Source organism: Callithrix jacchus, chromosome 16 (assembly GCF_049354715.1).
Source record: "Callithrix jacchus isolate 240 chromosome 16, calJac240_pri, whole genome shotgun sequence".
In the NCBI taxonomy this organism is placed as follows: domain Eukaryota; kingdom Metazoa; phylum Chordata; class Mammalia; order Primates; family Cebidae; genus Callithrix; species Callithrix jacchus.
Genome location: NC_133517.1, coordinates 87784183 through 87798028, shown reverse-complemented (window position 1 = coordinate 87798028; position 13846 = coordinate 87784183). Strand labels below are relative to the sequence as shown.

The 13846-nt window shown below is 35.5% G+C and overlaps 1 protein-coding gene across 3 annotated transcripts in view; it reads right to left on the bottom strand.

Annotated features, from left to right (window-relative positions):
* Positions 1–10917: 10917 nt before the first annotated feature.
* Positions 10918–13846, bottom strand: part of NUDCD1 (NudC domain containing 1) — a 72000-nt gene continuing 69071 nt past the window's right edge. For all 3 annotated transcript variants that reach the window (XR_013527810.1, XM_008983346.5, XM_002759294.6), the window contains 2 exons: positions 13566–13725; positions 10918–11531 (listed from right to left, as the gene is read on the bottom strand). Coding sequence is in view for 2 of the 3 variants with exons in the window: in XM_008983346.5 (XP_008981594.3) it covers positions 11239–11531; positions 13566–13725 (453 nt within the window). In the remaining variant the exon portion in view is untranslated. The remainder of the gene's footprint in view (positions 11532–13565; positions 13726–13846) is intronic.

Below are 13846 nucleotides of genomic sequence, written 5' to 3'. Positions count from 1 at the left end.
CAGTATTTTGTTGAATTTGTGCAACACTCAGTAAGGTCTTATCACTCATTTTATACCTGAGGAAGGAAACTTAAGCTCATGGAGGTTAAGGGACTTGTGCAAAGTCATCAAGTCCATCAGGGGCAGATCTAGAAGTTTTACCAAGGTCTATTCTGATCCAAAGCCCCTGCTGCTTCCTCAGCAGCGGCTTGACCATCACAGCAGGGCTTTCTGATTTCTAACTTTGGAAAAGCAACTACAAGCAGTAGTAGCATTCTCCTGGGAAACAAAATAGAAAGACGGTCAATGTGACAGAGAGATGCAAGGTTGCAAGAGCTCGGTACCTGGCTGCAGGCTGTGAACCTTTTTATTAAACAAAACAAAGATTCTGGTCTAACTTCATACATAAATCATTATTGTTCTGCTTAACCGGGCTACCATAAACCTAATAACCCGAAGGATTTGCAAGCATTTTAATGAAAAATACACTGGTATTTCAGAGGAAAGTAATTGGACTCAGGGGGACACAGTCTGGATACAAAGGAGATTTATCCCTGGTAGTCAACAATGAGCTCCGTTACCTGGGAGATGTAACACATTAGCAGAGATGAGTTCATGTGATAAGCTTCTGCCAATGAAAAGCAGAGCCCAAAGACAAGTAGAAGGGCACAGGAGAAATGGTTTTCATGAAGGATAAGAGGTGGTTGGTAAGGGGAAAGGAAGGAAAGTAAGTTATCTGCAAAGAGATAAAGAGTGCCTTGAGAACGCTGGATTGGCTAGGGAAGTGTATTGGATTTACTGTTAGAAAGCTGTTACTATGACTAATATGTGTGGGTTTAAAAGGTTAAGTAATAACATTTTTCTTCTTTGATGCTTGTAGAATAGGTATCCATATATTCTGATCTCCATAGCCTGATAGGTTAATAAAACCTCAGTCCATGGTTTTGGTTATTTTCCCTGGAGCCAAGTGAGAGTTTTTTAAATTCCTGAATTATGATTTTTTTGGGTACTCTTTGTATTTACGTTAGCTTTGGAGTTTGTACCGCCTGCTTGTGTTGTGGAGACAAGCTAGGCTGAGAATTCTCTCCTGGGCTTTGTTTGGTCTCCTATAACCTGGTAAGAGGCCTAACCCCCACTCCACAGCTGAGCCATTGGAGAGCCTTGCTCCTTAGGCACAATGACTGCAGAGATGGGCACACAAAACAAGGCAAATCCATCTGAGGGCTGTCACTGAGACTTTTCAGATTTAAACAGATTATGAAGCTGTTACAACGTAGCACTTTAAACTATTGGTAGTCACATTATCAGCAGATGGACAAATCCAGTGAGCAACAGGAGAGAATAAAGATGATACAATAAAAAGCAGACAGGACCAAGATGAAGTGTGACAATGGTGTTTAAGTTCTGGTTGAAACTTTGAGGTCCCAGATGGTACAATGTTCATGCAGCTCTGATCCTTTTAACAAGTGCTTCTGTCACTTATAACCCAAGTCCTCATTTAATATAGTTTGTCATGCAGGTATAATGCTGGTGATTCAAATATAGGGGAAATGTCCTTATACCCTCCTTTTCCAAATCCATTGCTGTAGAAATCAAAGCTGTACTCCTCCTCACTTTCCACTCTTCTGCCAAAGACATTAGCTAACTCTTGGGAAGTCTGAGTTATACTTGCCACTCTAGTGGAACCCAGCCTCTTTGCATATTACCTGTATTATACTATGAAGAGACCACACAACTGGACAACCTTGTCTGTAGATAGCCTCCATAAAATCCACTCATCCAAGTACATAGGAGTTTAGCAGACCATACTAAAGACTTGGTGGAATCCTGCAATACAGCCATGTCACATACTACATGGCCTTTTAACATCACCTCATTTACCCCCACCCCCCATCCCTTTTTCTCTCTCATATTTATATCAGTATTTTTTTCATTAAAAACCCAAGTAGTTTGTTGGGATTGCATTTCTTCCTCTGTAAGTACAATAGCTTAACCTAATTAATTCCACTCGAAGGGAAAACTAAGGTTAACATGTTGAACTTCATGCTAGGTGCCACCTAGTATAGTATTGAACCATGCCTTTCTCCAATAATTTTTCTCAGGGATGCTATCTGCAATTTGTTCTTTTGCATTAATTTTATTTAGCATACCCTGAGTTTTTCCTATGCTCAAACATTGATTTTTATTCTATGAAGTCTTCCTTTATCCTAAAGCTCTCCCTCTTAGAGCCCTCAGTACTTGTGTTCCTAACTGGATTGCTTGCTCTTTAATCCACTACACAACAGTCCTCATGAGACCCTTTTTACTTTTTCTTTGACTTACTGTTTTCAGCATCTCATGTGTGTCCCTCTCTTGGTTCATTTTCTCACTTTGTTGGAATATATCCTTATAATGAAGATATTCAACTTTCTGAAAGTTTATATGTAGGATAATATATTTATTCTGCCCCTTACATTAAAAATTAATTGTACACAAATTTCTAGATTGGAAATAACTTTAAGACAGAATTTTTAATTTACTATGCCATTGTCTTCTACACTCCAATACATTTGAAAAAACCTGTTGTCAATATGACTCAATTCCTTGTAAATTATTTTTTATCTTTGAACTTTTTAAAATAAGTATTTAATCTTGATATTGTGAACGTTTATGACACTATCTAGGTGTGGTCTTTGACATAGTTTGGATGTGTGTCCCCTTCAAATCTCATGTTGAAATGTGACCTCCAATGTTGGAGGTTGGCTTAGTGGGAGGTGTTTGGGCCATGGGGATGCATCTCTTATGAATGTCTTGGTGCCATCCCCACAGTAATGTGTGAGTTCTTGCTCTGGTAATTCACACCAAAGCTGGTTGTTTAAAGAAGGCCAGAACCTCCTCCTTTCTCTTGCTCCCTCTCTTGCCATGTGACAAGTCTGCTCCCCCTTCTTCTTCTGCCATGAGTAAAAGCTTCTTCACCAGAAGCCGAGCAAATGCTGATGCCACACTTGTATTCCGGAACTGCAGAACTGTGAGCCAAATAAACCTCTTTTCTTTATACATTACCCAGTTTCCAATATTCCTTCACAGTAATGTAAAATGGACTAATATCATCTTTCTGTACTTATATAGGCTGAACTATAGGTGGGTTTTTTGAGCCTGAAGACTCTTCTTCAATTCTGGGAAATTCTTCTCTATAATTGTTTGGCTAATCCTCACCACTACCTTCACTACCACAATTATTCATTTTTGTTAAAAATAAATGGGAAAGCTGCCACTGTTAATTTTCTGTGGTATTGGATGTCTTGGTCTTTTTTCTGACCACATCTCTCTCCAGCATAAAAAATTTGGGAACTCCATTGAAGAAATTCAGGGTATAGACATTGGTAATTTCCTCCAGTTAAGCTGACAGAGAACCTATTGTGAAGCTACGCATCTGCCCAAAATCTGGAATGAGAAATATTTTTCTTAGAAGCATCAAAATCTTTGGAAGCCTTAGTTGTCTCCAGATAATGTTTTTTTAAAATAATAATAATAAATGCAGCACAAGATATGCTTTGGAGATATGCCATCTTCTTGTGATCTGTAAGGTAGAGGGAAAAAACGGGCGCCCCTATACATGTACAGTTGGCCCATAAACAGATATTTAATTAATCCCTCTGACTTCAGCCTCATTTGCTTTCACACTTGATTGAATCTGAGCCCAGGTTTCCCTAGGGTTCCATTTTGGTAAACTGGCTCCTATCTCTTCAGTACTCTCCTAGTGTATTACAGCTATTTTGTTTCTTTGTTTCATCAACTGACTTCCAAATTCTGTCTTCTAGAAATTGTTCTGAAAGATGCTTAATTTGCCATCTGTTTATTTTGAAGTTGGTCTTTAGAGGTTTATACTATCCATTTGTATGATCATTTAATATCTGACTTTTTGTCGTAATTGTAGCAAATATTTCTACCTTTTAAAAATATGTTGTCTTATTTCAAACAGAATTAAAGAGAGAGATTGTGTTTAAGATACACATACTTGGATAACAAAAATAAACAATGAAATTAAGATATATTTGAAAGCTTCAATCTATAACACTAATTTAGGAATCCATATATTCTTGATAGCAGGCTATATCAGACAGCAGTAATAGGCAGAATAATGCCTCCAACAAAGATGTTCACATCCTTATCTTCAGAACCTGTGAATATGTTACGTTATATGACAAAGAAACATTTGGGAAATTCCTTTCTACTGGGGAGTAAGCCTGATCTACATAACACTGACACATAGTAGGATGGTTCAGCATTCCTTGAGGCAGCACTTTCCAATGGAATTGACAAGCTGGTCTTTCATTATTGATAGCTGCTTTAAGCAGCTGTTTTAATACTTTTATACACTGTTTTTGTTGAGCTGATAATTGTTGTCCCATGATGAAAGCTTAGTCTGAACAATCCCTCTGAATGTGGATATCCTAATTGGGTTTCAATGACTTACTGACTACACAGTTGTGTTTTCCTTTGTTTTGGACCTTCCATTGCGATTCATCACAGCAAAACCTCAGAGGGGGCACCACTGATGAGTTTCCTCAGATGGGGCACCGCTATCAGGGTCCTACAGGCAGACCCAACCCCATGATGAATGAATAAATTCTCTGAGACACAATATTCAGTGAATGAGCAGGCCAGGGTGTCCAGTCATCCATCTGAAGGAGTTAATGGCCACTGGCCCCAACTCCTGTGTCTTGCCAGCCTTTATTTAGCACACATTCAATGACAAAGGCTTTGAGTCAACTCCACTAGAAGGTAAAGATTAAACGCCAGGTTCCGAGGCCTTAAGCAAAGAGCATTTAAGAGTGATAAATCTGGTTGGCCTCCCTCATTCCCCTGAGAAAGCCACCTGGTCGGTGAAAGATTAAAGGTTAGTTTTAGGACCACATGAGTAAACAAGTTATTCAGATAAACGCCCCCACGTTCCTTAGCTATTTGGTTTTCTTAACTAAAGGTAAAGGGGTAAGCCTGCCTTCAGCCAAAACTTCTACTGAAACTATGCAAACTTCTTGGCCTTCCAAGAAAATTTGTGACTATCTATATTCTATAATTTTCTCTAATACATTTCCCTTAATATTTTTGCCTAACTGAATTACCACATACGTTAAGGCTGGAGATAGAATTAAGGTTACTAATCTGATAACTTTAAGATAGATTACCCATGGGCCCAAAGCCAGTGTAATCAAAATGGCCCTGAAAAGTGGAAGAGGGAGGCAGAAGAATCATTCAGAATAATGATGCAGCTTGAGAAAAATCTGACCAGCAATTGTTAACTCTGAAGATGGAAGAGGGCTGTGAGCCATAGAAGCAGCTTCTAAAAACTGCAAAGGCAAGGAAACAAATCCTCTTCTAGAGCCCCCCAAAGGCATGCTGTCCTGCCAACACCTTGATTTTAGCCCAGTGAGGCCCATTTTGGACTTCTGACCTCTAGCATCTAAGATAATAAGTTTGTGGTATATTGTTATGTTAGTAATTTGTTACATTCAGAAACTAAGATATCAATAAATATACCAAGTTAAAGAATCTCTCTAGCATTCCTATTGAGATTAACATTCTGGAGTCTAGAATGCAGAAAACCAGAAAGGGAGTACAATTTAGACAATGCTATCTTTTGGCACATTACCTCATTTAGGTGAAAACAATAATGGCATCAAAATATAATAGTTCTTATTTTTTTAATGTGGTTTTTAAAATACAATTCTTGGAGAAAATTGAGAAGACAAGTGCCAAAAGCTTCTCTTTAAGTAACCTTAAATGTGTATGAATTCTCTAATTTTTAAAGTAACATTTCTGACCCAATTCATGCTATTTTGTGTCCTTTGGTCATGGACTACTAAAGTTTCTAATTCCACAGAAGTGTAAAAAGCTTGCATCACTTGCCTTTAAATTGCTGTCAGACCTAGGATCAATAATTGTTAACACCAAACTGAGCACATTTGATAGGGGACAGATGGCTTGCACTACTCCTTTCTTTAACTCTACAATGAGTCAGTTCTTATGAATCATGATTTCAAAGTTGTATCAGAAATACAATGGAAAACACTGGTTAAATCCCTACTAGAGAAGTTCACTCATATAAAAAAAATATGCCTTCACAACTGTCTCCACAGTAGGCAGACTTGGCATATAGGTCAACAAACTTTTCTTCATTAATGAGTCATGATGACACCAGGTAGATCAGAGAACTTAGCCCACTGCTATCTTCGTAAAACAAGACATCTGGGTAAGTAAACAAGTACTTTTAGCCCAGGATTCAAGAAAAGGCAAAATGATACCTTAAGAAAAACACATCAAGGAAGGTTAAAAAAGAAAACACCAAGATTTGGAGAGAAGAGAGTAAAAAAATGCAAAGAGCACTGCCTAATAGAATATTGCTCATGAACAGTTGAATGGCAGTTTTCCTTCTCTTTGTACCAAGTTATAATAACCCTTTTAGGCCTAATTAGGAATTATCACACAGCTGGGGTGAGTCAGTCTTTCGGTCACAGGGAAACCATTCGAAAGCATTCATTTGGAAGGAATTCAAAAACAGTGCTATGAAAATCACAGTAGAGATTATCCTCACCCACCCCACAAAGCATAGGTGAAAATAATGAGCTCCTAAAATCATACACCAAGTTTCCCCACTTACTTTCCTAAAACCTGTTTTTATTACTTACTTTCCTAAAACCTCTGTCTCTGAAGATATTAAATGCTGACAATTGCAGAAAAAGTTAACCAAGCAGCAAAAGGAAAGCAATGATTTAGAAATACATTTGTGCCCCAAATTCCATCTGCTTAAAATTCTAGAGACTTAGGGCACATATGATTTAAGTCATCACCACAATTATCAGAAAGTATGTAAACAATTTACTACCTATGTGTGCAAAGCAGGTTTCAAAAGTGGCTGAGAGTTCAGTAAAGTCTACACTGCCTTGGTTCAAATCCAGGCTTTGTCATTTACTGACTGTGTAATTCAGACAGATCACTTAACTTCTCTTTGTCCCAGTTTCCTCTTCTGTAAAATAGGGTTGGTATGAAAAAACAGTTAATAAGTAAAGTGCTACAACAGTGGCTAGTATATTGTAGCTACTATACAATGTATTAACTGTAATTGTTATTTTTAAGAAACAGAATTTTGAGGCTGGGCACAGCAGCTCATGCCTGTAATCCCAGCACTTTGGGAGGCCGAGGCAGGTGGATCAGGAGATCAAGAGATTGAGACCATCCTGGGCAACATGGTGAAACCCCATCTTTATTTAAAAAAAATACAAGAATTAGCTGGGTGTGGTGGTGTGCACCTGTAGTCCCAGCTACTCTGGAGGCTGAGGCAGGAGAATTGATTGAACCCAGGAGGCAGAGGTTGCAGTGAGCTGAGACTGTGCAACTGCACTCCAACCTGGTGCCTGGGGACAGAATGAGACTCTGTCTCAAAAAAAGAGAAAAAGATAGAATTTTGAAATGTCTACGGCTTTATATTCTTTAAAACATTATAAACTCTTTTGAGTAAACTACCATGTACTAAAACTTGGGCACTCTATATAACATATAACTCTCATAAAAACTACCAGGAATGTAGCATTGTCCCCATTTTACAAAATAGGTGTTGGGCTAAGTCTGACTCCCTATATGATGTTTATTTTAGAAAACCAAGTTCCTTGAAGATTTGGGTTTATATTTTGATCCTCCTCTGCACTAGCAAAGTTACACAGGAGCATAAAGCTGCTACTCAAAAAGTAGTGACCATGAGCTGGGCGTGGTGACTCACACCTGTAATCCTAGCACTTTGGGAGGCCAGAGACAGGCAGATCACTTGAGCGCAGAAATCCAACACCAGCCCAGGCAACATCACAAAACCCTGTCTCCACAAAAAGTAAAAAAAATTAGCCAGGATTGGTGGCATGTGCCTGTAGTCCTAGCTACTCAGGAGGTTGAAACTGCATTTTGAATTACCTCTTCATTGAAATATCTCTGACTAAAATGAACTGACCATATATGTGTCTGAGTCTCTATCTGGACTCTTTATTCTGATCTATGGATCTATTTGTCAGAATTGGTGCCAATACCACATTGTCTTGATTACTGTAGCTTTACTGACCATCTTTATTTCCTTTTCTGTGAATTAATGGTTCATATTGTTTGTCTTCTTTCCTTTTGTATAATTTGTTTGCTTTTTTATCAATTCTTTTTACATTCTAGATTTTAATATTAATGCATTATGCATGAGTCACATATCTTCTCTCAGTCTGTTGCTTTACCTTTTACCAAAAATAAGTAAAAAAGAAATTTTACATTTTGTGATGATCAAATTCATCAATCCTTTCTATTTTTGCCTTCACAACCTTGAGAATACAGATATTTTCTTCTAATGAGTACAGGACAATTAAATATGTGTCTATTTTGTTTACTAATGCAATGATGCCACTTCTTTTTATTGCTTCATGACATATCTTGATATCTGGTTGGGTGCCTTCTACCTTGGCTCTTTTTGTGCATCTATTCTTCCTTATTACTTTTAGAAGGCCTTACTTCTCTTTGCTTTATTACTTCTATACCTCCATCACTAGACCTTTTCTTCTTTACCAGCCCAACTATAATTACTTGTTCATAAGACACACTTACTACGAAGAATTGGAATATTCTTCCAGTAATAATCAGTGATAAGTTTTGCTTTCTTATGACTTGCTATACATAAACTTACCATTTGTTCTTCTCTATAATTAATAACATAAAAGGTTAGAAATTCCTGTGTAATGATGGTTTAACCTGTTTGTACAGTCATTTCTGTTTTATGTAGAAATGTGATTAGTGTTCTTTATTTAAGAGCATTTTTTTTTAACATTGTTAACCATTCCTAATTTCTTGACATTAATTCTTTTTACTTTCCTTTTTTTTTTTTTAATTGACATTGATTCTTTTTTCTAACTCTTCCCACTGGCAACTCTTCTGCCTGACTCTTGTGGGTAGTCTTCATGGTTCTAGCCTCGGTCACACTTCCTTAGCAGAAAAACAACCACTCCATCTATGCTACCCTCTCCTCTTTTTTCCCTCCCTAAAAAAAAATTTTACCTGAAAATCATTAGAATGTATATTGTCTCTTTATCCTTAGTAAAAGATTATCCTTAATACTGAAAATATCATGCTAAGGTACATAGTTGATGCTTAAATGTGTTAAAAGAGTATTGTTAAATGACTCTTACTATGCTAAACACATAAAATACCATTTTATTACTATCATATTTATGAATTCCTATTTATAACATGATAAAAATCAACAAAAATACAAAGTACTACATTCTTAGCACTTGTAGTATATATCTCAATGTTCTAAGTATATGCACCCTAGAACATTGAGTTAAAAGTTTATGGAATCCCTAAAGCATTTCAAGAAAATAGCTTGAAATCACTGCTCTAGACCTATTCATCTTTTAACATAGGTCAACATGCAACATTATTTAGGACTAATTATCCTCTAACAGCTTTCAATTCAACATTAATCATGCAAAAAATCACATGCACAAAGAATACTGATTACTAAAATTTGCAGTATATACATAGTCATGGTTAATTAAGCACCACATTATTATTAGACATTTTTCTTACATTCCCTAAGAGGGTATTTATTATCTTTGGGGAAAACTTTAGAGAAAATTTAGATCTATTTTCACATAATAAGACTTTTAATAATTCACTATCTAAATGGTCTTTTGTTTCACAAAGTTTTACAACGACACTAAAAAGTTCTGGAAATATCACTGTTTTGGTTTTTGATTACTATAGAGTTTTCTACGTCTGTGATCTCATGATGTTTGGTACCTAGTCTCTCTCTTTCCTAATACTAACAGAGTTAAGACTCCAGTTGTCATTACCAGTCCTCAAGACTTCCTGAGTTTTTACCTAGCACCCCAATAATTTTCTCTAGGAAACTGCATTCTGAAAAAGGGTTTAGAACATTTATGTAATCCTCATCTTTTTTCCTCCTCTTCTGTCTCTCAAACCTTCATTCATTAAAATTTAGTTGAGTCAAATACTTGCTCAGACAGGCAATAGATATGTTATAAACAAATATTTTCTATCTTATATTTCTTATCTTAATCTTCTGTCTCTTAAATGAAGGTCTTAACTTCCTTATTAAAATATGAAATCCAACTTGAGGTTTATATAAGACACATATCTTGAAATGGTATAAAAGTAACAAAAATTTCCAGGTACTTACAAACTAAAACAAACCTGAGAAAATAAAGTTTGAAAAAGCAAAATGTGTGGCAAAAATGTGGAACGTACAAACAGGGTTGTTTTGTTTAAATTGTTAGAATAATAAAGCGAGCTACAAGGATAAATTATAATTTGTCCTTGTGTGGTAGATTGTTCCATCAATGGCCCCAGTGAATCACATCACCCGCTATCTGTCAGCCTGTGTAGTCCCCTCATACTGACTCTGGATTTGGCTATGGGATTTGCTTTGTCCAATGGAACAATTGTAAATATGACAGATGTACAGGATCAGTAACCTCTTGCACATTAGGGCTTGTTCTCTTGGGATGTTTACTATGGGAAGAAGCCCCGTCTAGCCTACTGGAGGCTGAGAGGCCCTGTACGGCAGAGACAGCCAACTCACTGAATCATGAAAAATAATAAATGTCCTTGTTTTAAACATGAGTTTTGGTGTGGTTTGTTATGCAGTGATGGATAATGTGAAATCTTATCTGTATGTCTGTGGCCAGCAACTGGCTAAAAGTTACATAAAGCTATACTTAATTGAAAAAAAGAAGAATTAAGGTCTCTCAGAAAACTTTAGAAGCATTAGACCTGCTGTCCTCTAGCATTTCCCCCTCTATGTAGCCTCAGTTATTCAATCCATTTAAATAAGTAGTACAATACTCAACATTTAACTATTATCCTGTACATTTTATAGGTACAGACTGTACCAACTAATCAATGAATAAAGAGTACACAATAAATATTTTTATTTTTAAACACTGAACTGTACATGTTTAATATAAAAGATGAGATTCTAGCCCTGTTTTTAAAAAAAATAAGTATCCTTGCTAATATTATCTTTACAATGTTTTACAGAAGGCAATATTCTAAATCTGCAGCTTCATTCCATAGCTTTACAGAATTATAATCTCTTGAATATATTTCCAATGTTATTTAAAAAATAAAAAATCATACAAGATATATTTAGCACACTAAAACTTAAGAGGTTACAGTATAACTGCCCAGAACTGAATACTTTTCCAGTACAAAGAAACCAACATGTTAGAATAATTAATTCTCTGTATTTACTTTTATTAAAAAGAGATTTTTGGTAGTAAGAACAAATAATCTCTCATTTGTTGCCTGAAAGCCTAAAATAGGATCATTGGTTTCTAGGCTTGCTACTTGCTGCTTAGCAACCTGTCCTACTTGCCTGCCTTCCTTTCTGTTGTAAAGTACAGTGGACATGGGAGCAGGCTGACGATAGATGAATACTCGACGAAGGCACTCACAAAGGGCTGCATAGGAGTAATTCGGAGCACAGGCAAAAAATTTTTTGTCTCTCTTTGATGCTTGGACGTAGCCTGCCAAGAATATGAAACAAACAAACAAACAAAAAACTATATATTAATCAGAGGGGGAAAAATCATGATTTAACATTTAGCAATATTTATTACACATTAAAATGCCCAAGTAAAATATATACCATAAGGTATATAATTCTGAATCATTAATGATTAGCCATAATCAGTCTCTCCCGACTGGTGCAAAAATATAATTTTAACTCATAAGGAACAAAACAGATATGACTTTCTCTCTTCAAAAAAGCATAATATAGTTTCATTTAATTTCCATGAATAATTGGAACACTAAAATTCTAAAATCTAAAACACTAACTACATACCAAAATATCTTTAAATGCCAATTTAATATTTAGCTTTATGAATTACAGATATGGCATCAGAGAACCTTTTTTTCCTCTTAAATATGGGAAAATGTGTATAGAATACCATCACAAAGTTATTTCAGGTTTCTGTCAATAATGTATCCCTGAATGTACTGGTATTCATGATTCAATATCTTATTATCCCTATAATGTTAGTGATATTTTTACACACCAATACGAACATTATAAATGGATTTTGGTGTACTTTCAGCCCCCAGAAGTAGAATGTTGACCACTATAACCTCAAAAATAATTTCAAGTCTCTAAACTGAAAAAATCCTTAATCTTGTCTTAATTCATGTACATGTTTAAAAAGTATCTTTATGGATTAAGAGAACATTTATGTTCCAAAATATAAATTATGATTTTCAGACAGTGACAGAGTTTGCAAATGTTAGATATTTACATTCATGTAAGATAAAAATGTAACACTAATTACAATTGAGATCTCATCAAACAATGAATAAGCAAAGGAACCACTGAGCAGACAGATCAATATTGCTTTTAAAAATATTAAGCAGGGTTTGAAGGGAGAAAAGTGAAGATTTAGATACCTATTTAAATAGTTTAAAGTAGCTATCGAGGCTAACCTTGGCAGAATTAATAAAGTGCATAACATTTCAAGTATATATATCTAATGTAATGTTGATTTAACTTAGAATTAAGCATAGAATTCCTCTAAAATAGGGGACTTGGGCATATAAATAGAAGATCTGAGCATCTAAAGATGATATGATAGAGCTTTCCTCTGACTAAAAAAAGTATAGATAATTAAAAAATAGCATCATAGTAGGGAGGCTAAAAATTTTATGGTTAGTCAACCAAATTTTGTCAGGTTATAAAAATTCATTTTTTTCAGACTACACTGGACTCTGAACCAGTTTACCAGCCTATATTATTAACTATAAGGGATAATTAATAAATTTCTTCTACAATTAGGGTTGTGCATATATAGCCATTGAAATACATAATTTCACTTCTTGCTGCCAGTTTAAAATAATCTTTCAAGAAAGCAATAACAGTGGCTAATTTCCATAAAAAATTTCTGTCATACAATACTAATGGATTTTGACATAAAATCAGTGATTGCATACATCTACAATTAAGCAGTTTAAAACCTTTTCAAGCCCTAATTTTAAAACTGGCATTTTTTTCCTTTTATCCTACCAAATAAGTTTAATTTCTGCTTATCACCACTTTCCATAAGTGTTTTCATTATAATGGCTCCCTTTTGTACTTAATTTTGACAAAAGATGTCTCCTAATGTGCATTACACCTTAGGGGGATTCTATGATGTTTCTGAAGATTATTCTGAAGAAGGCTGAATACAAGTTCCATGTAGGGTATTATCAAGCTCCTTGTTCAGAGTCCAGTATTATATGGCTTACAGAATTAGAAAAAGCAAATGACTTAGTAGAATAATTCAAGTGGTTAGATAACCACTTTCATTTCTATTCTGTTTTGATCTTCTGTACAAGCATAAAAACAGATTAGTCTAAATGTTCCAACAGTGCTAACACTCAGCAACTAGTACAAGCAACCAAATCATAGCATGAATCAATCTAAATGTAATCAGGACAGCTCAAATTAAAAAGAAAAAAAGAAGTGAACTTTAAAAAAAAGATGACTGTACTTTTGATTTCATGGAAAATGTCAAAGAGTTTGTTTATACCTAAAGCATTGAAAGTTGCAATGTGCTCCCACATATCATCTTGTTTGCTGGAGTGTGGTTGCCAGAGTAGGGCATCAACATCATGGCGCAAACAGAAGCAGGGCATTTCTTTAGGATCCACTACGACAGAGAAAAGGTACTGGTTGCTTCCAAGATTCACCTAAAAAGTGATTTGAAAATATTTACTGAACAACAAATTAATAATAGCAACAATAATAACAACGGCAGAAGCTGACAGCCAGCACTGTCAGCAACTGTTTTTTTTCTAAACTGTTCTTTTC